The sequence below is a fragment of the Ruditapes philippinarum genome, unplaced genomic scaffold (assembly GCF_026571515.1).
Source record: "Ruditapes philippinarum isolate M1 unplaced genomic scaffold, ASM2657151v2 ctg625_1_1_1_1, whole genome shotgun sequence".
Classification (NCBI taxonomy): domain Eukaryota; kingdom Metazoa; phylum Mollusca; class Bivalvia; order Venerida; family Veneridae; genus Ruditapes; species Ruditapes philippinarum.
Genome location: NW_026853337.1, coordinates 322407 through 341139, shown reverse-complemented (window position 1 = coordinate 341139; position 18733 = coordinate 322407). Strand labels below are relative to the sequence as shown.

The window sequence follows — 18733 nt, the reverse complement described above, 5'->3', positions numbered from 1 at the left end:
ATGGAGATACCAGCTTACACGCAAAAACTTAACCAAGAATTTCTAAGATAAAAAAGGGGCATAATTATGCAAAAAAGCAAATCAGAGTTATGGGACTTGTGCCAATCATCTTAGATAATCACAGAGACCAAGTGTGTGAAGTTTCAATCCATTCCCTTCAGTAGTTATGGAGATACCAGCTTACACGCAAAAACTTAACCAAGAATTTCTAAGTCGAACAAGGGGCATTTTTATGTAAAAAAGCAAATCAGAGTTATTGGACTTGTGCCAATCATCTAAGATAATCACAGAGAACAAGTGTGTGAAGTTTCAATCCATTCCCTTCAGTAGTTATGGAGATACCAGCTTACACGCAAAAACTTAACCAAGAATTTCTAAGTCGAAAAAGGGGCATAATTATGTAAAACAGCAAATCAGAGTTATGGGACTTGTTCCAATCATCTAAGATAATCACAGAGAACAAGTGTTTGAAGTTTCAATCCATTCCCTTCAGTAGTTATGGAGATACCAGCTTACATACAAAAACTTAACCAAGAATTTCTAAGTCGAAAAAGGGGCATAATTATGTAAAAAAGCAAATCAGAGTTATGGGACTTGTGCCAATCATCTTAGATAATCACAGAGAACAAGTGTGTGAAGTTTCAATCCATTCCCTTCAGTAGTTATGGAGATACCAGCTTACATACAAAAACTTAACCACAGGGACGCCGACGCCGACAAATGGGTGACTGCATTAGCTCGATTATTCTACGAATAGTCGAGCTAAAAACAGGTCACATGCTCCTCCTTGGCTCAAATATTAATCTTAGGAGACTAACAGATTAGATCAAACAATGTCAGATAACTTTATTAACTACAGCTTATATGACGGCAAGTCCATCACCAAGCAAACAGCAGCAAAAGTTGGATAAAACTAAATCTATTTACTACCTAAACCTTTCCCTTTGTCTGTCTCTAGTAGAAGCAGAAGTAAACTGAAAAGATAATTTTCATTCAAAATTTATCAACTTTTATTATTTAGAGACAACTGTTTTGTTTAATAAAAAGTATTAATAAATTTTTAAACTAAAAATATAAGAATTTCAACCTTATCTCTGGCAATAAAATCTTGTATTCGGCAGGTGGTGTTGTCTCTGGGAAATTGCTAAGAATAGCCAGTCTGTAAAGAATATATTAACATTATAATATAAGAAACATGTTATCATGTTGTAGAATTTAGGAAATGTTCTTTAAAACCATTGATTTATTATAAGAAACAGAATTACATACATATAAAATTAAATTCTTGCTTTAGCTTAAAGATGGGTGATGTTCAGTGACATGAATGAAAATTGTATAACAGAATTTTTTAACTTTGCATGATCAAGTTCATGACACCCAATCCTTCTTTCACTTAAAATGCTTTTGTTATCATATTCTTAGATCATGTAAAGTTTAAATAAATTCTGTTATAAAGTGTTCATTATGTTTTATGTCTATATGTCACTAAAGCATAAAATAAACATGTCATCATTACTTTATGCATAAAATTATATCACTAGAGAAACTACTAATATGTATATTTATCATGCAACTACTATGGTAACTGCCCGATAACACTTGCCTGATAATTATTTTTGATATCAGGTCAGTAACCTGATATCAAAAATAAGCCCCGCCCATTTTAACGGACTTTTTTCAATTGCTTATATTCTCATTTTTACCAGCATGTGAATTCTACAATGTAATCTCATAGCTACCCTTACAAGTCTTGAATCAAGGTGCGATATTTAGGCCTATTATTTCGATTTCAATTACGAATAAGTTAGATAGCGAATAGTTTTAGCTCCAACTAAATGAAGTGACGTCATAATTTATATTGCAAATGACATCATCGATGTTCACGTCATACTATACATGTAATCATAACAAACAGACTAGACGATTTTCATTGAGATCTTGTAAATGTTTACTTTATTTCGCCGGATTATTATTCAATAAGTGAACAAATTGTTTCGTTTAAAAAATTTATAAAAATAAGATGCACGTTTGTGTAGCTTGTGTTTGATTGCCGATTTGACTTTTCTTTGATTAAAATTATCGTGAACTTTTGAATTTGACAATTTAAGACAAAAATTGCAGTAAAGTTTAGTTTATGTGATTGTAAGTGGATTTTTGGATCGATGTTTAAATTAAAGGTAAGAATTTTATCGTATTAGGCCTACAATCTGTTGTATCTTTTATCCGAGTCGAAAGAAAAAATGGCCGCCAATAACAAATTCTAAGTTTCAGAGGCGGAGGAATTTTTTTCAAGAATTATTTCTTTGAACAAAAATCCCCCTTTTTAACGAAATTCGCTATTTAAAAGTAGATTATTCTTTTATTTTGACAGTTGTTATGTGTTACATGATAAATAGAAAAACATGCTACCGTCTTTTGATATCAATTTTATCAGGCTCGGCTGATATGGGCAGAAAGGGCTCGGCAAGCCTCGCCCTTTCTAGCCCATATCAGCCTCGCCTGATAAAATTGATATCAAAAGACAGTAGCATGTTATTCTCTATATAGGAAATAAACAAAACATCCAGCCTGATCACTACCAATTTTATAAACTTGGGCTCATAGTGTATGAAAAAGAATAATCTTATGAACAAAAGACAAATTCAAAATGCTCACTGCAAAAAAAAAAGAAACAACAACCTTGTATTTACCTATGGGGTAAGAGCTCCGCTCCGTGAAATGTAAACAATATTTCTAGAGCCTTCCAATCACTGCTCTGAAATAGATAAAGAAATATCAATCATCTTTAAATTTAAAACTGACACAAAAGTTTCTCAAATTTAATATACATGTATTAACTCAATATCTTAATCAAGACAACTAGTCATTTGCCATAAAATAATATTTCTGTTGCTACCAAAATTTATCTAAAGTCTGTGGTTTGGTTTAAACATATTTATTTAAGCTGGATTGCGAAACAAGTTCTTGCAACTTATATTAATCACTTTTGAGTCCGCTTCCTGGAACCAACCAGTACCGGTGTCATATGAAGATACATGGTCGTAACCAGAGAAGGGCTCGAACCCATCATCCCTGGATTGAAATGCAGACACCTTAACCACTAGGCCACCCCTCCCCTTAAGGCAGTAACCTATTCTAAATGATTAGAAACTAACCTGAGCATAATCAACTGCAAGTTCCACTATGTTCATCGATCGAAATTTCTCAAAAAACTTTGGGTCAAACCTCTCAGCAGCATAGCTCACTCCGCCCAAAATATACTGAAAATAAAAACAAGTTTTAAAACCAACTTCATTAATTATTTATTTTTTTTGTACATGACTGCTGTTTTGTGAAACATTTTATTTCAATAAAACATGAGAAAACATGCTGCACATTTTTAATAATGAGTGGCAGTTTTCATAGTCGCAAAAATATAAATACCAATCTCGCTATAGTCAGGGTTTTTCCTAAAGTTGCTTACAATAACTGGGTGATTTTGTATATTACCTCATACGTTTTAAGCCTGTACAAATACTGAAGAAGTTTCTTTCTTGCTCTACATAACTCTCTTTGCTCTAAAGTTAAACTGTAAAATAAAATAAATAAAACATTATAGAAGAAATATAAATATTTCTTAATTGCAACTTCTATCAAATACATTTAATCACTACAAAATCTGACAAATACTGTAACTTTAGCAAATTAAGTTATAAATAAATTTGGTACACACCATTTAAAAAGGCACAATGCAAACAGAATTTTACTATACTGAAACACATGTGTCAAAGTACAAATGTACAACTTACTTTCCAAAGTCCACCTCTGTCATTAACTGATCTATTCGCTCTTGTTTTATTTTCTCTTTCTTCTCCTCAACTTCAGGATCAAAATCATCCAGTTCTATATCCTCATATAAACCATCTTCCGGATCAATCATAATAAACCTAATAAAATGTAAGTCACACATTTTAAAATCTTAACAATTCTAGAAAAAACAGTATCATATAAACAGTTACACATGTATGTTTTTTACAGACATAACATGCTAAGCAAATGAACAAAAAATAAAAAATTCTTGATCCACATTCAAAGCTGATCAAAAAAAAAATTTAAAACTGCATGCCTTCATGAAACAAACAAAAATATCATTTAGTTAATGGAAGGTTCAGTACTCTCATCTCTTACCTCCCTTTACATTCAACCCATTTTTTCGTGGACCAAGGTAGACTACTATCACAATTTTTTTTCTCAACAAATGCGTACAACTTACCTCCCTTTATCTTCCCCTTTGCCAATCATGATAAGAGCTGGAAGATCAGTTCCCCTCAGTCCAAACTCTAGTAGCTCCTTCATGGCATCAATTCTCTCTGACATTCTCTCCGTACATTCATGTAACACCCACGCTCTTTTACTGATCTTACTCTGTAGTAACAATTTTGTAACATTTTCAAAATGAAATATTTCATTCCCAAAAACAAGAAGCAATAATGATTTGCATGCACCATTGGTATAAAGCAAGGCCAGTATAAATGTCCATAAAGACAGACATGTCTGTATACTGTTGGCTATTCAAATTCAGGATTTTGTCATCTGTGTGTCATCTGCCATTTGTACAGTCTGGGCGACTAACAATGAATAAACATGCACTCAATACTGTTGCCTAGGTAATCGCAACTTTTTGATTCTGAAACCTTTGAGATAAGATAACAGTGGTTAGTTCCAAGATCAAAGCAGAACAAATCTAAAGTATAATTGTAGCTGACAAATGGTTATTTAGTTTAGTTAAGTTTAGTTTATACAAATTTATTTTAGTTTGACTGTGTTGGAATCTATAAGCTTATTGAAACACTCTCGATTCCGTTCCTGGAACCAACCAGTCCTAAGCAATGAATGTAAATTTTCATGCTCAAGGAAACAACGGCTTGCCTTTGACAGGGTTTGAATCCACGCAGTTATCCTTAATTTGTTATTAAATTGTGAATATCATCAATAAGGGACAAAAATAAGCTTACAAGATAGTCTTGTATAGAAGAAATTTCTACAGGTGACTTTCTCCATTGTCTCTGATATACCAGATCTACATCTAGACCATATGCTTGAGCCAGGGCCTTTGCTTCTCCATACTCCTCATTCTCCAACTAAAATAAATATATGTTCCTAAATATAGCTTCTTACAGACCATATGCTTGAGCCAGGGCCTTTGCTTCTCCATAATTTCATTATCATGATAAATAAAACATATGTATTTTTTTCTATATGGATAGAATATTGTCACTGGACATACAATGCAAAATATTTTGTTCTTATAAACACAATGTTTACTCATATGGCCCTTGCATTGAATATGTTTTTTTGAGCTTCACATACTCTGATAACCTTAACAGTTATAAAGAAAGCTGTCATGCTATACCAAATATAAATAAAATAAATAAAAACATATTGTTGTCCAAATCCTAGCCCAGTTTGCGGGTAACATATTATTGATTTTACGAGGCTATGAGTATGCTGGATGTCATATTATCCTGTCCGCTAAGTAGCATACAACAGCTTAGTAGCCAAGGTATTTCCCGATGATTTGTAAATTTATAAATGAAATACACTTATATTTTTTATTGTTTTGGGGGTATTTTATATGATTAAAGTTCAGTCTATTATCTCTAAAGAAAAATATAAACTAGAAATGTCTTCATAGGACACGGATGCCCCCACACGCCACTGTTCTGTCAATCTTATGACTCTAGGTCAAATATTTTTTGGACTACATGTGCCACAAGTTGAAAACTAAAAATCAACAAAGGGCCATAATTCTGTTAAATTTGGTCGCAGCAAAAATTCCTTCCTTTACTACCATCTACACATTAAGGTTGTTCATCCCTGGAAGTTTAAGCAAAATCTGCCATCCGGTTTAAGAGGAGTTGCGTTCACAAAATTTCTACACAGTATATAGTGAAAAAATCAACAAAGGGCCATAATTCTGTAAAATTTGGTCGCAGAAAAAATTCCTCCCTTTACTACCATCTACACATTAAGGTTGTTCATCCCTGGAAGTTTAAGCAAAATCTGCCATCCGGTTTAAGAGGAGTTGCGTTCACAAAATTTCTACATAGTATATAGTGAAAAAATCAACAAAGGGCCATAATTCTGTTAAATTTGGTCGCAGCAAAAATTCCTTCCTTTACTACCATCTACACATTAAGGTTGTTCATCCCTGGAAGTTTAAGCAAAATCTGCCATCCGGTTTAAGAGGAGTTGCGTTCACAAGATTTCGGGACAGACGGACGGACGGACAAGTGCAAGCTATATGCTCCCACTCTGTGGAGGCATAAAAACTTCAAGATAAATTTAATTGTCATACTTTGCGGGCAAACAATTCCTCAGGAGTTGTAGATTTCAGACATACCAGTCTGTATGTCCTATTGACCATTCTGTAATAGAAAAGGACAGCCATAAGTGACCATTAAAATCTTTAACTTTCATTCATGCATGTGCACTGTAAGAACTTTTGTTTTTCATGAATTAAAATTAAAAATGAACCTAAAGATTTGCAAGTGTAAAACTCCTTACTAATTAAAATCCAATAACAAACATAATATTTATACATGTAAATAAAAATATAGTGTACATGTACATTCATTTGACATTTTAATACCTGGGTTTTTTCTTTGGAGGTTTAAACCTATCCATGTCAGTCATATAGTGTATACACTGCTTGGCCACACCCAATGACTTTGATACAAGCCCCGCCTCCTCTTCATCAGTTTCATCTTCTTCATCACCTGGAGAGTCTGACACCAGGCGGCGCTTTGATGGAAAACGACATTCAACCTACACAAAATGAGAAACTTTAGATATATTACAAGTACAGGGAAATGTCAGCTAATTAATAAGTTTCATTATAACATAGTTCATGTAGAAAAGACAAGTATAATCAAGAAATTTTTTCCTGTCTTACATTACAAGATGAGTCTTTGATTTCCTGTAATATTTTGTTACAGTTCTTGATAAAACTTCCAATTTTTCTAATTAAAAAACATAAACATGAAACATTCTAGTTATATGTGACACCTGACAGGATAAAATAAGAAATAAAATAATATGACAGGAAATTTAACCTCTAGGCCCAGGAAGCCTCCATCATGTACTTCTGAGAGTCGTGGAGCAGGTTCAAACCATTCAGGTTGGTTCCCCAACAAGTTTTTCAGTGTTTTGGTTGAAGATACTGTGACAGCACCTGTTCCTCTACCTAATATTACAGCCTGTAATATAACAATAATTTATGTCAAATAATGTCACATGGATCAAATAAATGATAACAAGGTTCTGATAAAAAATGGAGTAGGTAGATAAAAAGATTTTAAATTCTGAAGTTTTATTGGAATTTAACTTTAATGCAAAAGACATTTTAGGGTCAGGAGTACTCAGGACTCGAGACAAAAAGAAAGGGCTTATTAGGTAAAATATATAATCCTTTTGTTTGACCTAATATGATAGAATGTTACTGAGCAACAGTCACATATGCACAGATCATAATTTCTAGCTTTGATGGTGTAAGAAGAATGCAAAAACCCCTTTGGGCATTATTTCATATGGAAGCAAGCATTTGTGTAGAAACATCAATTTGTAAGCTAGCTAGATTGTTCCTTCACATGAAAGAATCTCAAAACCAAACAATTATTCAGCCTTCAACACTAATGTATTGTAATCAACTGATGTCAATAAAAATATAACAACCCCAAGATAAAATCAAGGCATTTTTTTCATGCTTTGGTACAACCAAACAACAACCACCAGGTTTTTTTCCAGGATTTTGGGAACATGACCTTTATCCATAGAATATGGAATTTTAGTGATGTTTTGTTAAAAATTGGGAAGAAATGGTTTACTTAAATTCTGCAGTGTTTAAATGAATGCAAAGAATCAGCGTCTAGAATGGCATCTTCAAACATTTAAACACTATTACACTGAAAAAAGCTGTTATTTTCAAATATTTTAGAATTTGTTATTCAATATTTTTATATTGTAACTTAAATTGGGAATTTTTTCCTGTGGATTGGGAAAATAATATTTTTAATTGGGAATATGACCGAATATCGGCTATAAAATAAGCCAAACAAAATCCCTGACCACTGTACTACATTCTTTATCTGTGACCAACGAAGATCTTATTTTAATGGAACAACTTTTAAACTTATTCAAACCACTTATAAAACAAACAAAATTCCTATCATACACTGAATTATTTACATTTCAAATAAAATTATGATGCCCTGACATATGTCTTTCCAACCAAACTACAACCACCTCGACCATGAACTTTAACTGTGTGTAACTGAATTTTACTAATTATTTGTGGACCAAATTAGCTTTTGTATTGGTCATAGATTGATTCTACAGGGATATGTCACACCCAATAATATAAAAAATCTAACCTGTTCTGACCACCAGTTTATATCCAAAAGATTTCTTGTATTTACAAGGTCTGAAATTTTACATATAATCAGATTAATATAGAATACATACAGATTATGAATTGTCACTGTGTTATGTCAAGTTTTTTGTTTTATCATGTACCTTTCAAAAGTGGAAGAGTGATATTGTGACTACTGGGTTTTCCTCTGTAAACAAAGATCACAAGGTCAAGCACAATGTAGGACACAAACATATTTTTATATATGCCACCAGTACTGGTTAGCCAAGACAAAGAGTGGTTACATTAACATTACATTACAATCAGGTTATAATAAATATTATTATTAATAATAAAACACTATATTGTTACTCATCATCTACATACAATTTTTTACAAACTGCAATATCTTTTTATATCCAAAATAAGTTCTGTATCATATGTTGTATAACAGTCTGCCTCCTTCATGACAGTCAAGTATATGACAGAAACAGTCCAACACACTTCATTCATGCAATTTTTCCATGATGGCAAAGAAACCATTAATTACCAAATACCTAATATTTTATACATGACAGTTACAAGATCAACCCTGCAATCTGTATCGGAAAAGTCTTTCCAAACACAAATACTTTTTATCTAGAATTACAAAGCAAAATGCCAGAAACACATTATTTCTCAACCAAATCATAACAGGACAAATGTGTATTAAACTACGTCTGAAACTGAAACAATTAAGAGATAACTGATTTACTTGAAGTCTTGAGAGAAAGCATATCATAATTATTTCAGACACAAAGATATATAACTGATTTATTCACCTTTGACTTGTTTCCTGATTTGAGGGTTTTCTGTAAATTCTGGGCTTATTTCTTCACTGTATGGCTAAAAAAAAATAGTAATGTAGTTTAAGTAATGCCATCCAACAAATTGTACGCATCACAGATTTTCCTTTCTGTAGGGTTGTAAAAGTCCATTATATATATAAACATAGTATGTATGGCAAAATATACACAAATATGTAATAAAATGTTATAAACATCTGACAATTAAAACACATAACTTAAAACATCTAAAACAACAACAACAAACCTGTTGGTCATGTTTCCACTGTGTAATAAGTTTCAGACTTGGTGCTGCCCACACACACACTTTACCGGAGAAATGTACAGATGCCATATACTTGTTACAAGGTGACAGACTCAATCTTAGAATACCTTCCTCATTATCACCTTTCATCTGTGACCAACTTCTTCTTAACCTGTCTCTAAAAGATTTCTGGTTTTGTGCCTGAATAAACATTAACATAAAAATATATGAATTTTAGGGAATTCTCAAAGTCTAAATTTAGTTTTAGCTATTTTAAGAGTGGAAATGTTCACATTTCTTTTTTATTTCTTTTTTACTTTTTCTGATCTGAAAGCAAGTACACAATATTCTAGATTTTGCATGACAAAGCCTAATAGATACAACCAAAAGATATTCATGTAAGAATAGATATGTTTTATTTGACATGATATTGATTTGTAGAAAGGAATGCATGCACACCAATTTTACTTTTATTAATGTTAACTTATTTAAATATTAATTTCCTATTAAAAACATGTTATTTCAATTGCTACAAACTGTTGTTTCTTATGAAACATCATTGTAATCATCACTTCTTAGCAAACATGACACCACAAAGTTGTAAATCAAACAAGAAAAACAAACCCTGCCCAAATCTTCAGCATAATCTGTTACAAGTTTGAAGTGAGGGTAATCAGACAGTATACGCCATGCTGTTAAACCCTCCTTTGAAGCTGTAGACATGCCCTCTTCTTCTTGACCACACCCACCAACATATAGTAGGCCAGCCTCTTCATGGTATTCTGCACAACTGTAATATAACATCATTTCTAAGAAGTGTTTTGTGATTTTAATTTGCATTTATTGCTATTAGGAGCTTGATTAAATAGCCACTATAAATATTTGGTAACTGCTTTAAAGCTGAATGTGTGAGAAAAAATTTCAACATATTACACTAATGATAAACCTGTTAATCCATCTTCATACAGAAAAGTTGAAAACAATTTTTGTGTATTGCATTGAAAGAAGTTCTTACTACTTTGTGCATCAAAAGAGCAGAGTTAATGTTCCTCTTTTAAAGACAACATCTAAAGAAAAAACTTCAATATAAGAGGGCTCTTATACAGTTCACTTCTCAATGATGCAGCAATCATAATGGCTTCATCTTTTCTTCTCATCAAACCACCTAAAAATTAACTGTTTAATGAGGCAAGTATCTTTATGATTTTTAATAAATGTATATGTAATATATACCTGATACCAAGAGGATAACAGTTGTTAAAGAGAAACATATGCTGTAGTTGAGATCCCTTGTCTCTGTGTACTTTATAACTACTCAGTTTACCATGATACTTTATCACCAATAATTCTGATGACCTGTAAATAATTCATAACTTTAATGCACTTGATTTTAGTACATTATTACATGCTTTTTAAATATACATTACATTATTACACACTAATAACACACTTATATGAAATATTCCACTCTTAATAAACCCTCAACCTGTTAAATATCTTCAATGGACTTGTCTATTTTTCAGTCTCAAAAAAAAACATTCAAAACTCTTCATAACTGATAGTAATAATCGCTAAGTGGGTCAGGTAATTTAATGCTCATTAAGTGGCTATAATTAAGAGGCTCATGAAATATGATGCTCAGACATTACCCTCATCAGATGGCTCAGGTAATATAACCTGATATTGAGGCTTAGGTTATATAATTTTGCAACCATAATACTAAGCTATATTTAACCTTTCAAATGTCAATATAACTAATAGTAAGACAATATATACCACTCGTCATCTGGAACTTTATCTGTAAATATAAGGGCTGATACAGCCTCACTCAGGTCTGTAACTCCTGGTGCCACCTCCTGTAACATTACATCAACATTCATAATTGAGCCACGTCATGACAAAACCAACATAATGCGTTTGCGACCAGCATGGATCCAGACCAGCCTGTGCATCCGCGCAGTCTGATCAGGATCCATGCTGTTTGCTATCAATTTCTCTACTTGTAATAGGGGTTGTAAGCAAACAGCCGATGCGCAGACTGGTCTGGATCCATGCTGGTCGCAAATGCATTATGTTGATTTTGTCATGGCACGGCTCATATAAAAAATACATTTAACATTACCAACTTTATCTATTAACTATAAGTTGTAATCAGAATACGTATAAGATTACACAGTTATAATGCAGAAAAATAATAATCACATTATTTTAGGTAAAATTCCTCTTCTTCAATAAATGGGTAAATACTTGAACATTCTATTTTATTATCTTAATCCATAATATATTAGACTATATTGGTAAGTATCTTAACATTTAATTTTATCATAGTATTTCATCATATTACACTCATACATGCCATAATTTTTACACTCATTTCCGGGACACTTTTCATTTGGAGGAGGGGCATTGATCAGCAAACATATTTTTTTTAAAAATTTACATAGTGGCATACAACCTATACTGTATTACCGGTATTTAAAGGTACAGATACCTTATTTCCGGGACTGTCCCGGGCATCCGGGACGTTATGGCATGTATGTTACACTATAGTCTTACAGTGCTTTTAAAGTATCAACAATAATTATTAGACAATAGGTTTGTAACTTATATACTTAGAAAACATGCTGTAAGTCAATAAGTAACACAAAAATTTCACTGCCCGTTTTCCACAGATTGTATCAAGGTAATCTGACACAGGTATGAAGTCATCTGAAACATTACTATAACAACACCTTGATCTTTGCTACCTTACCTTTCCAGGTATAGAGAAAAGTTGTGTCCCTACAATATCAAACGCTTGTACAGTTCCGTTGCTATAGGAACAAGCTAGCATTGAATTGTCTGGACTCCACACCAGGTGGCGCCACTGAGGGTGGCCATCTTTCTCCAGCGTAATTCGCCCATGCACAGTTGCATAATCATCTCGTTTTGACCTGTATGACAGTAGGTTAAAAACTATAAATTGACTGTATATCTCTATATTATCTGACAAAAAATCTTAAAATATTAACTCATATATTTCATTTATTATGAATTCTTTTCTTATGTTCTTATGGTAAAATAAGTGAAAATCTCAAAAAATGATGACAAGACTGTCTAAAAAAACATTGCAATTTAAATGAGTACATATACATATATCATTGGGGGAAATCAATATTTCAAAGAGTATAAACAGTATACCTTATTTCTACACCTTGATCTTGCATAATAGCAACAACACTTCCATCTCTAAAATAAACAGAAGAAAATGAGTCAAGCATAGCTAATCTAAAATAATACATAAATCATGTTATGTTTTATTCCTTGGTGCAATATCTTTACATAAATCATCTTGTAAGTTATAAGAGGAGTAATATACTTATGCTACCACAATCAAAGAGATTTGATGGTTTTCTATAAGCAAGCTTCACGCCTTGATATAATTAAATTAGATCAAATACATGTATCACCTTGAAATTCAAGGAATAAAAACTAAAAACTTAAACATAAATTACAGGTTACTTTTTGTTCTAAAACATGCAATACATTTATATTATTTTCAAGATTAGTCATATTGATATCTTTCAAGAATGATTTTTGATATATTTTGTGTTACCTAGCAACAGCTATCTGCCAATTGATTGTACAATTAACAAGCTTAACAAGACCTGCAGGAAGATCACATGGGCTAGCTGTCCTGAAATTAAAACGATGACATATTACATTGTAGCTTTAATGTCCAAACAGTTAAATGGTTGATTCATATAAGTACAGTCACATTTAAAGGGACTCCACTGAGGTTTTTTGACATGATGGGACTAGAAATAATTTTTCAATATTAATGATCTATTTGATGTACGTCTAGATAAATAACTTGTGTGCATAATTTCAGATCAATTGCTCACTCCATTTTTCCACAATATTTTTTTAATTGTGAAAATAACCAAAATTGTAGTGTTGCAACGCTGCATTGCAACTGTGACACTTTTCACTCAAATTGGGCTATACTAATAATTGCATAAAAATAAAATTTTCAATTTATTTCTGAGTATATTTCTTAATCGTATTAATTTTGGCCTATCTTTCTGTTTTAAGTACCTTGGCTAATGTATTAAGAAATTCAAACTCAGCGGAGTTCCTTTAACAGTAAGGGAATAGCCTTCTTTTAAAAATTTACACACATTCAACAGTACAAATGCAGAAAAAAAAGATTTTCTTGTGTAAAAAAATAACATGACTGGCATCACAATGCTAACTAGCCTTCAAAACTTTTCAATGTTATTTTTAATGTAAATCATAAAATGAAAGGTATGAAGTATTTTTGATACAACAATAAACATCTACATCTATTTCACATAAAGTTCAATGTGACTTGTGACGAGACAGGTAAGATTTCTATATGAATACGCTTAGTTGATCACAGTTAGAAGATTAAACAAAGCTTTGTGGCAAACAAGGCTCTGAAATAGATAAGGAATAATTAAAACTATGTGTGAAATAAGATAAGATAAGGAAAGACTTACTGTATGGGTAAACCAATGCTCCGTAACACAGTCCATCCTCTCCCTAAAACAGGTATAATTTCAATACATTTATGTATATAATGAACAGAATGCCTTCTTACTTTTTTATAATGACATATATTAAATGTCATTACAGTTCTAGGAATTTGAACAATTCAGCAATGTTTATTAAATGTCAATGCTTGTGTGCTTCATAATACAAGTAAGTGTAATTAAGTAACAAAACAAGACACACACAAATGACATGGTTTTACAAGCAAAGTCTAAATCTGACTAAATCAGTAAAAGTGTTATTTTACACTTAACATAATTATGAGCCGTGTCACGCCAAAACCAACATAGTGCGTTTGCGACCAGCATGGATCCAGACCAGCCTGCGCATCCGCGCAGTCTGATCAGGATCCATGCTGTTCGCTTGCAAACCCTAAAACAAGTAGAGAAACTAATAGCGAACAGCATGGATCTTGATCAGACTGTGCGGATGCGCAGGCAGGTCTACATCCATGCTGGTCGCAAACCCATTATGTTGGTTTTGTCGTGACACGGCTCATATTAAATGAAGTACTCTTACTTTGAGTAGATGAAGTAATTTTCCCCAACGCTGAATGCTGGGTCTGTTTTCCAACTGCATGTCTCTGAAATTAAAGCACGAACTTATTATTAAAATAATTTTAGGAAATATCTGTAATAAGTCATTTTAATAAAGAAATGATAAATACAATGTACTGTGAAACCTATCTATGATATCCATTAGTTTATAAAGAATCTACAATTAGTGGTGCACATAAAAACCTTTAATAGGAATACAAACCATTTCCTTACTGATATACATTTTAAAATTTAGTGTTATTCTAAATGAAAAATTAACAAATTTCAAATAAATTTCAAATAAAAACAAGAGCACCTCAGGCAATAAAATAAATATTAATTTTGACAAAAGTTTTCAATTCAACGAACAACTGCACCTGGTCATGATAAGCAAGTATTCATAGTTTCATGTTGGCAGCTTTTAAAATGTTAGAATATGGGGCTACATTAAAGTTTTTGCACAATAACAACAATGCTGACAGCGATGAAACAGTGCTAATAATACATGTAGCTCAACTTTCTCTGCGAAACAGATGAGCAAAAAAAAAACAAACTAGAAATGTGTCATCATGCCACGGATGCCCCCGCATGCAGCCAAAATTTCAGATGTTATTATATTTAGTTCCAAATTTGTTTGCACAAATTATTGTTTTCATTTTAAGTTCAAAGCCCTTAAAACTTTTCAATGTTAACACAAACCATTTTCATACAATGTTCAAGGCACTGAAATTATTCAGTCTTATCCTTTTGAAAATAGCATATTTCATATTTGTAGCCAAAATAATGGCTACATACATTTCCACAAAAGTATGTCAGTGCTGAAACTGAAAGTTCAAAATTTTATCCAATATTCAAGAAAGATAAGTTTGTCCAAAATCATTGAACCACGACCAAATTCAAACTTAAACTGTCTATTCCTAAGATGTATCTATATTATTTTCAAAGTGAAAGGGACATAACTCTGCCAAAAAATCATCGAACCATGACCAAATTCCAACTTGACCTGCCCATTCCTTTGACATATCCATATGTCAAATTTGAGTTGAATATGTAACACTGTTGGGTAGATAATGAACAGAAACTGTAAATTTCATATTTTTTTCAAAGTGAAAAGGGCATTACTCTGCCAAAAATTATTGAACCATGACCAAATTCGAACTTGACCTTGGCATTCCAAAAAAATATCAATATGTCAAATTTGAGTTGAATGTGTTGTACCGTTGGGGAGATAATAAACAGAAACTGAAAATTTCATATTATTTTCAAAGTAAAAGGAGCATAACTCTGCCAAAATTCATCGAACCATGACCAAATTCAAACTTGGCCTGTATTTTCTCATGACATATCCATATGTCAAATTTGAGTTGAATGTGTTGTACCGTTGGGGAGATAATGAACGGAAACTGAAAATTTCATATAATTTTCAAAGTAAAAGGGGCATAACTCTGCCAAAAATCATCGAATCATGACCTAATTCGAACTTGACCTGTATTTTCTCATGACATATCCATATGTCAAATTTGAGTTGAATGTGTTGTACGGTTGGGGAGATAATGAACGGAAACTGAAAATTTCATATTATTTTCAAAGTAAAAGGGGCATAACTCTGCCAAAAATCGTTGAACCATGACCAAATTCGAACTTGACCTGTATTTTCTCATGACATATCCATATGTCAAATTTGAATTGAATGTGTTGTACCGTTGGGGAGATAATGAAGGGAAACTGAAAATTTCATATTATTTTCAAAGTAAAAGGGGCATAACTCTGCCAAAAATCATCGAACCATGACCAAATTCGAACTTGACCTGTATTTTTTCATGACATATCCATATGTCAAATTTGAGTTGAATATGTGCAACCGTTACTAAGATAATGAACGGAAACTGATGATGACGGAATGACAGAATGACGGAATGACGGAAGGACGGAATGACGGAAGGACGGAATGACGGAAGGACGGAATGACGGAAGGACGGAAGGACGGAACAGGGTAACACTATATGCCCCGGCCATTACATGGCGGGGGCATAAAAACACAAAATCATAATTATAATGAAGATCTACTTAAATGTCATACAATAAGAAATACTTCAAACTGAAAATATGGCAAGAGTTTTTTAAAAGAGCATTTAAAGCTTATGTACAAATTATAACTTGTAATATATCATGTAAATGACACCCTTATTTTAAATTGAATACTAAACTGTGCTCAGAAAATAAGACAAAATGACATAATAGATATTTGTACAGTAAAATAGTAGATTGACCTCCCAATAAATCAATGAACAGACTTTGTTCATTTTGACTACTATTTTGTATGTTCCAACTGGGTCTTTCAATTTGAAAGACCCTGGTTCCAAAGAAAATACCACATGAACTTGAAATTCTATCAAATAACTAGGGCTGGGTATTGATCAGAAATTTCCTATACGACATGTATTGCGATACAGACCAACGATGCACAATACGTATTGAAGATACAGTACAATGATGCTTCATTGTTAGGATGTATTTATTAAAAGTACTATTTATATTTCATAGATGCCCTGGTGAACCATTATTGAATTTTTCTTATATCTGAAGATTTTGACTTTGTTAATGATGTTATATAATATATAGCAGGTGCATAGGTACCTTAATTAGTACATTTTAGATACTATTTTGAAATTGACATGATGGCTATTTTTTTAGATAAAACAATTATTTTGTAAAAAATTTAAAAAGCTTTGTAGAAATAATTCAATGCAAAAATATATCATATGTAAATACTAGGAAAAGTTAATGCAGACAAAAATCAAAATATCCCTTTTTATTATGGCAGGAGTCTAGAACTGTCTACATATCAACTGTTCTAATTTATGAGATTTGTAATATAAAATAAAAAAATTTGTAAAATTTGAAATACATACGCTGAGATAGTAATGGAACATTGAAAATTTTCTAACAAATCAAGTTTTTTTTCTATCTTAAACGGTAAAATAACAATAAAAATAGAAATATCACGTAATGATGATATGGACTTCATTTAGTGTCGTAATCCGTAACGTACTGGAAAACGGTGTTTAGCTACATCTTCACGCTGTCACATTTATTTAGTTAGCAAACTACATCTTAGAAAATCAATATTTGTAGGATTTATGTGTTAACAATATGTGCTTGATTACATTACAAGTAACTGTATAATCTAATAAAAACTACCGCCGACCTGAAGGTATTTTTACCAAAAGTGTTAGAAATAGGAGATTGAATGGCCGGATCTATTTTATATAATTGACATATTCGTTGTTCCACCTGAACTAGTCACTGCAGCCTTTCAAATATTGCTGAGGGAAAATTATACACTTGTAACTTTTGTGCGGACATTTTAAAGAGATAGTTTTAATGTAAAGCCATCATGTTTATAAGTTACACATTTATTAGGTTGTCTCCCTTTGTATTGGTATAGCTAAAACCCAATAACCGTACCGTATTGAAAAACGGAAAATCGATAAATACCGATTGACTGGTATATTGATCCAGCCCTACAAATAACCATTATTAATGATAATATCCAAAATACCCCCTTTATAATATAAATAAACTTCTACCATATAGGGGGTATATTTTGGATATTATAGACCTGTATATTTTGGATATTATTGTTAATATTGATAGAATTTCAATTTCCTGTGGAAAAAACATTCAAAATTCTAATCTCTAGCATGCCTACCAAACTTTATGATGAACAATGTCTTTTGTCTGCCCATTCATAAATGATATACAATTCTGGTAAAAACCAATTAAACACTGTAAAGTACTGGTTTGGGAGATAAACTCGGCCGAAAATCAGTGTTTTGGGGGCATATTTCATTTATTTGTTTACGTATTCTGATGAATCTTGCACCATAATAAACTTCAGCTCTTCGATATTCCGGTATCACCATAAAAGTTATATTTAGAAACATAATGGGTAATTTTGAGAGGCCCTGGAAGAGGTACGTAAAAGGGATATTTTTAACGCGCGCGAGTAGATAATTCCGGCTCTTTGTTTTTCTTCTTAAATGAGTAAGTTAAAACGTAAAATAACATGTTTAGACATTTTATTATTTCTTTGCTGTTCAATCATTAAAGGGAAAGACAAGGTTAGAAAAAAAACTTGATTTCAGAGAAAGAATACTATAAA

At 32.1% G+C, this 18733-nt stretch overlaps 1 protein-coding gene across 1 annotated transcript in view; it reads right to left on the bottom strand.

The window, feature by feature from the left end:
• LOC132736535 (NBAS subunit of NRZ tethering complex-like) overlaps nucleotides 1–18733 on the bottom strand; it is a 54355-nt gene that overhangs the window by 32473 nt on the left and 3149 nt on the right. The window contains exons 2-22 of the mRNA XM_060723678.1: nucleotides 14552–14615; nucleotides 13981–14023; nucleotides 13074–13154; nucleotides 12659–12706; nucleotides 12231–12411; nucleotides 11255–11334; nucleotides 10712–10834; nucleotides 10103–10268; nucleotides 9482–9679; nucleotides 9211–9274; nucleotides 8412–8461; nucleotides 7095–7238; nucleotides 6632–6807; nucleotides 6338–6407; nucleotides 4995–5120; nucleotides 4253–4404; nucleotides 3789–3926; nucleotides 3490–3568; nucleotides 3156–3260; nucleotides 2691–2755; nucleotides 1088–1159 (exon numbers count right to left, since the gene is read on the bottom strand). Coding sequence (XP_060579661.1) covers nucleotides 1088–1159; nucleotides 2691–2755; nucleotides 3156–3260; nucleotides 3490–3568; nucleotides 3789–3926; nucleotides 4253–4404; nucleotides 4995–5120; nucleotides 6338–6407; nucleotides 6632–6807; nucleotides 7095–7238; nucleotides 8412–8461; nucleotides 9211–9274; nucleotides 9482–9679; nucleotides 10103–10268; nucleotides 10712–10834; nucleotides 11255–11334; nucleotides 12231–12411; nucleotides 12659–12706; nucleotides 13074–13154; nucleotides 13981–14023; nucleotides 14552–14615 — 2225 coding nt within the window. The remainder of the gene's footprint in view (nucleotides 1–1087; nucleotides 1160–2690; nucleotides 2756–3155; nucleotides 3261–3489; nucleotides 3569–3788; nucleotides 3927–4252; nucleotides 4405–4994; nucleotides 5121–6337; nucleotides 6408–6631; nucleotides 6808–7094; nucleotides 7239–8411; nucleotides 8462–9210; nucleotides 9275–9481; nucleotides 9680–10102; nucleotides 10269–10711; nucleotides 10835–11254; nucleotides 11335–12230; nucleotides 12412–12658; nucleotides 12707–13073; nucleotides 13155–13980; nucleotides 14024–14551; nucleotides 14616–18733) is intronic.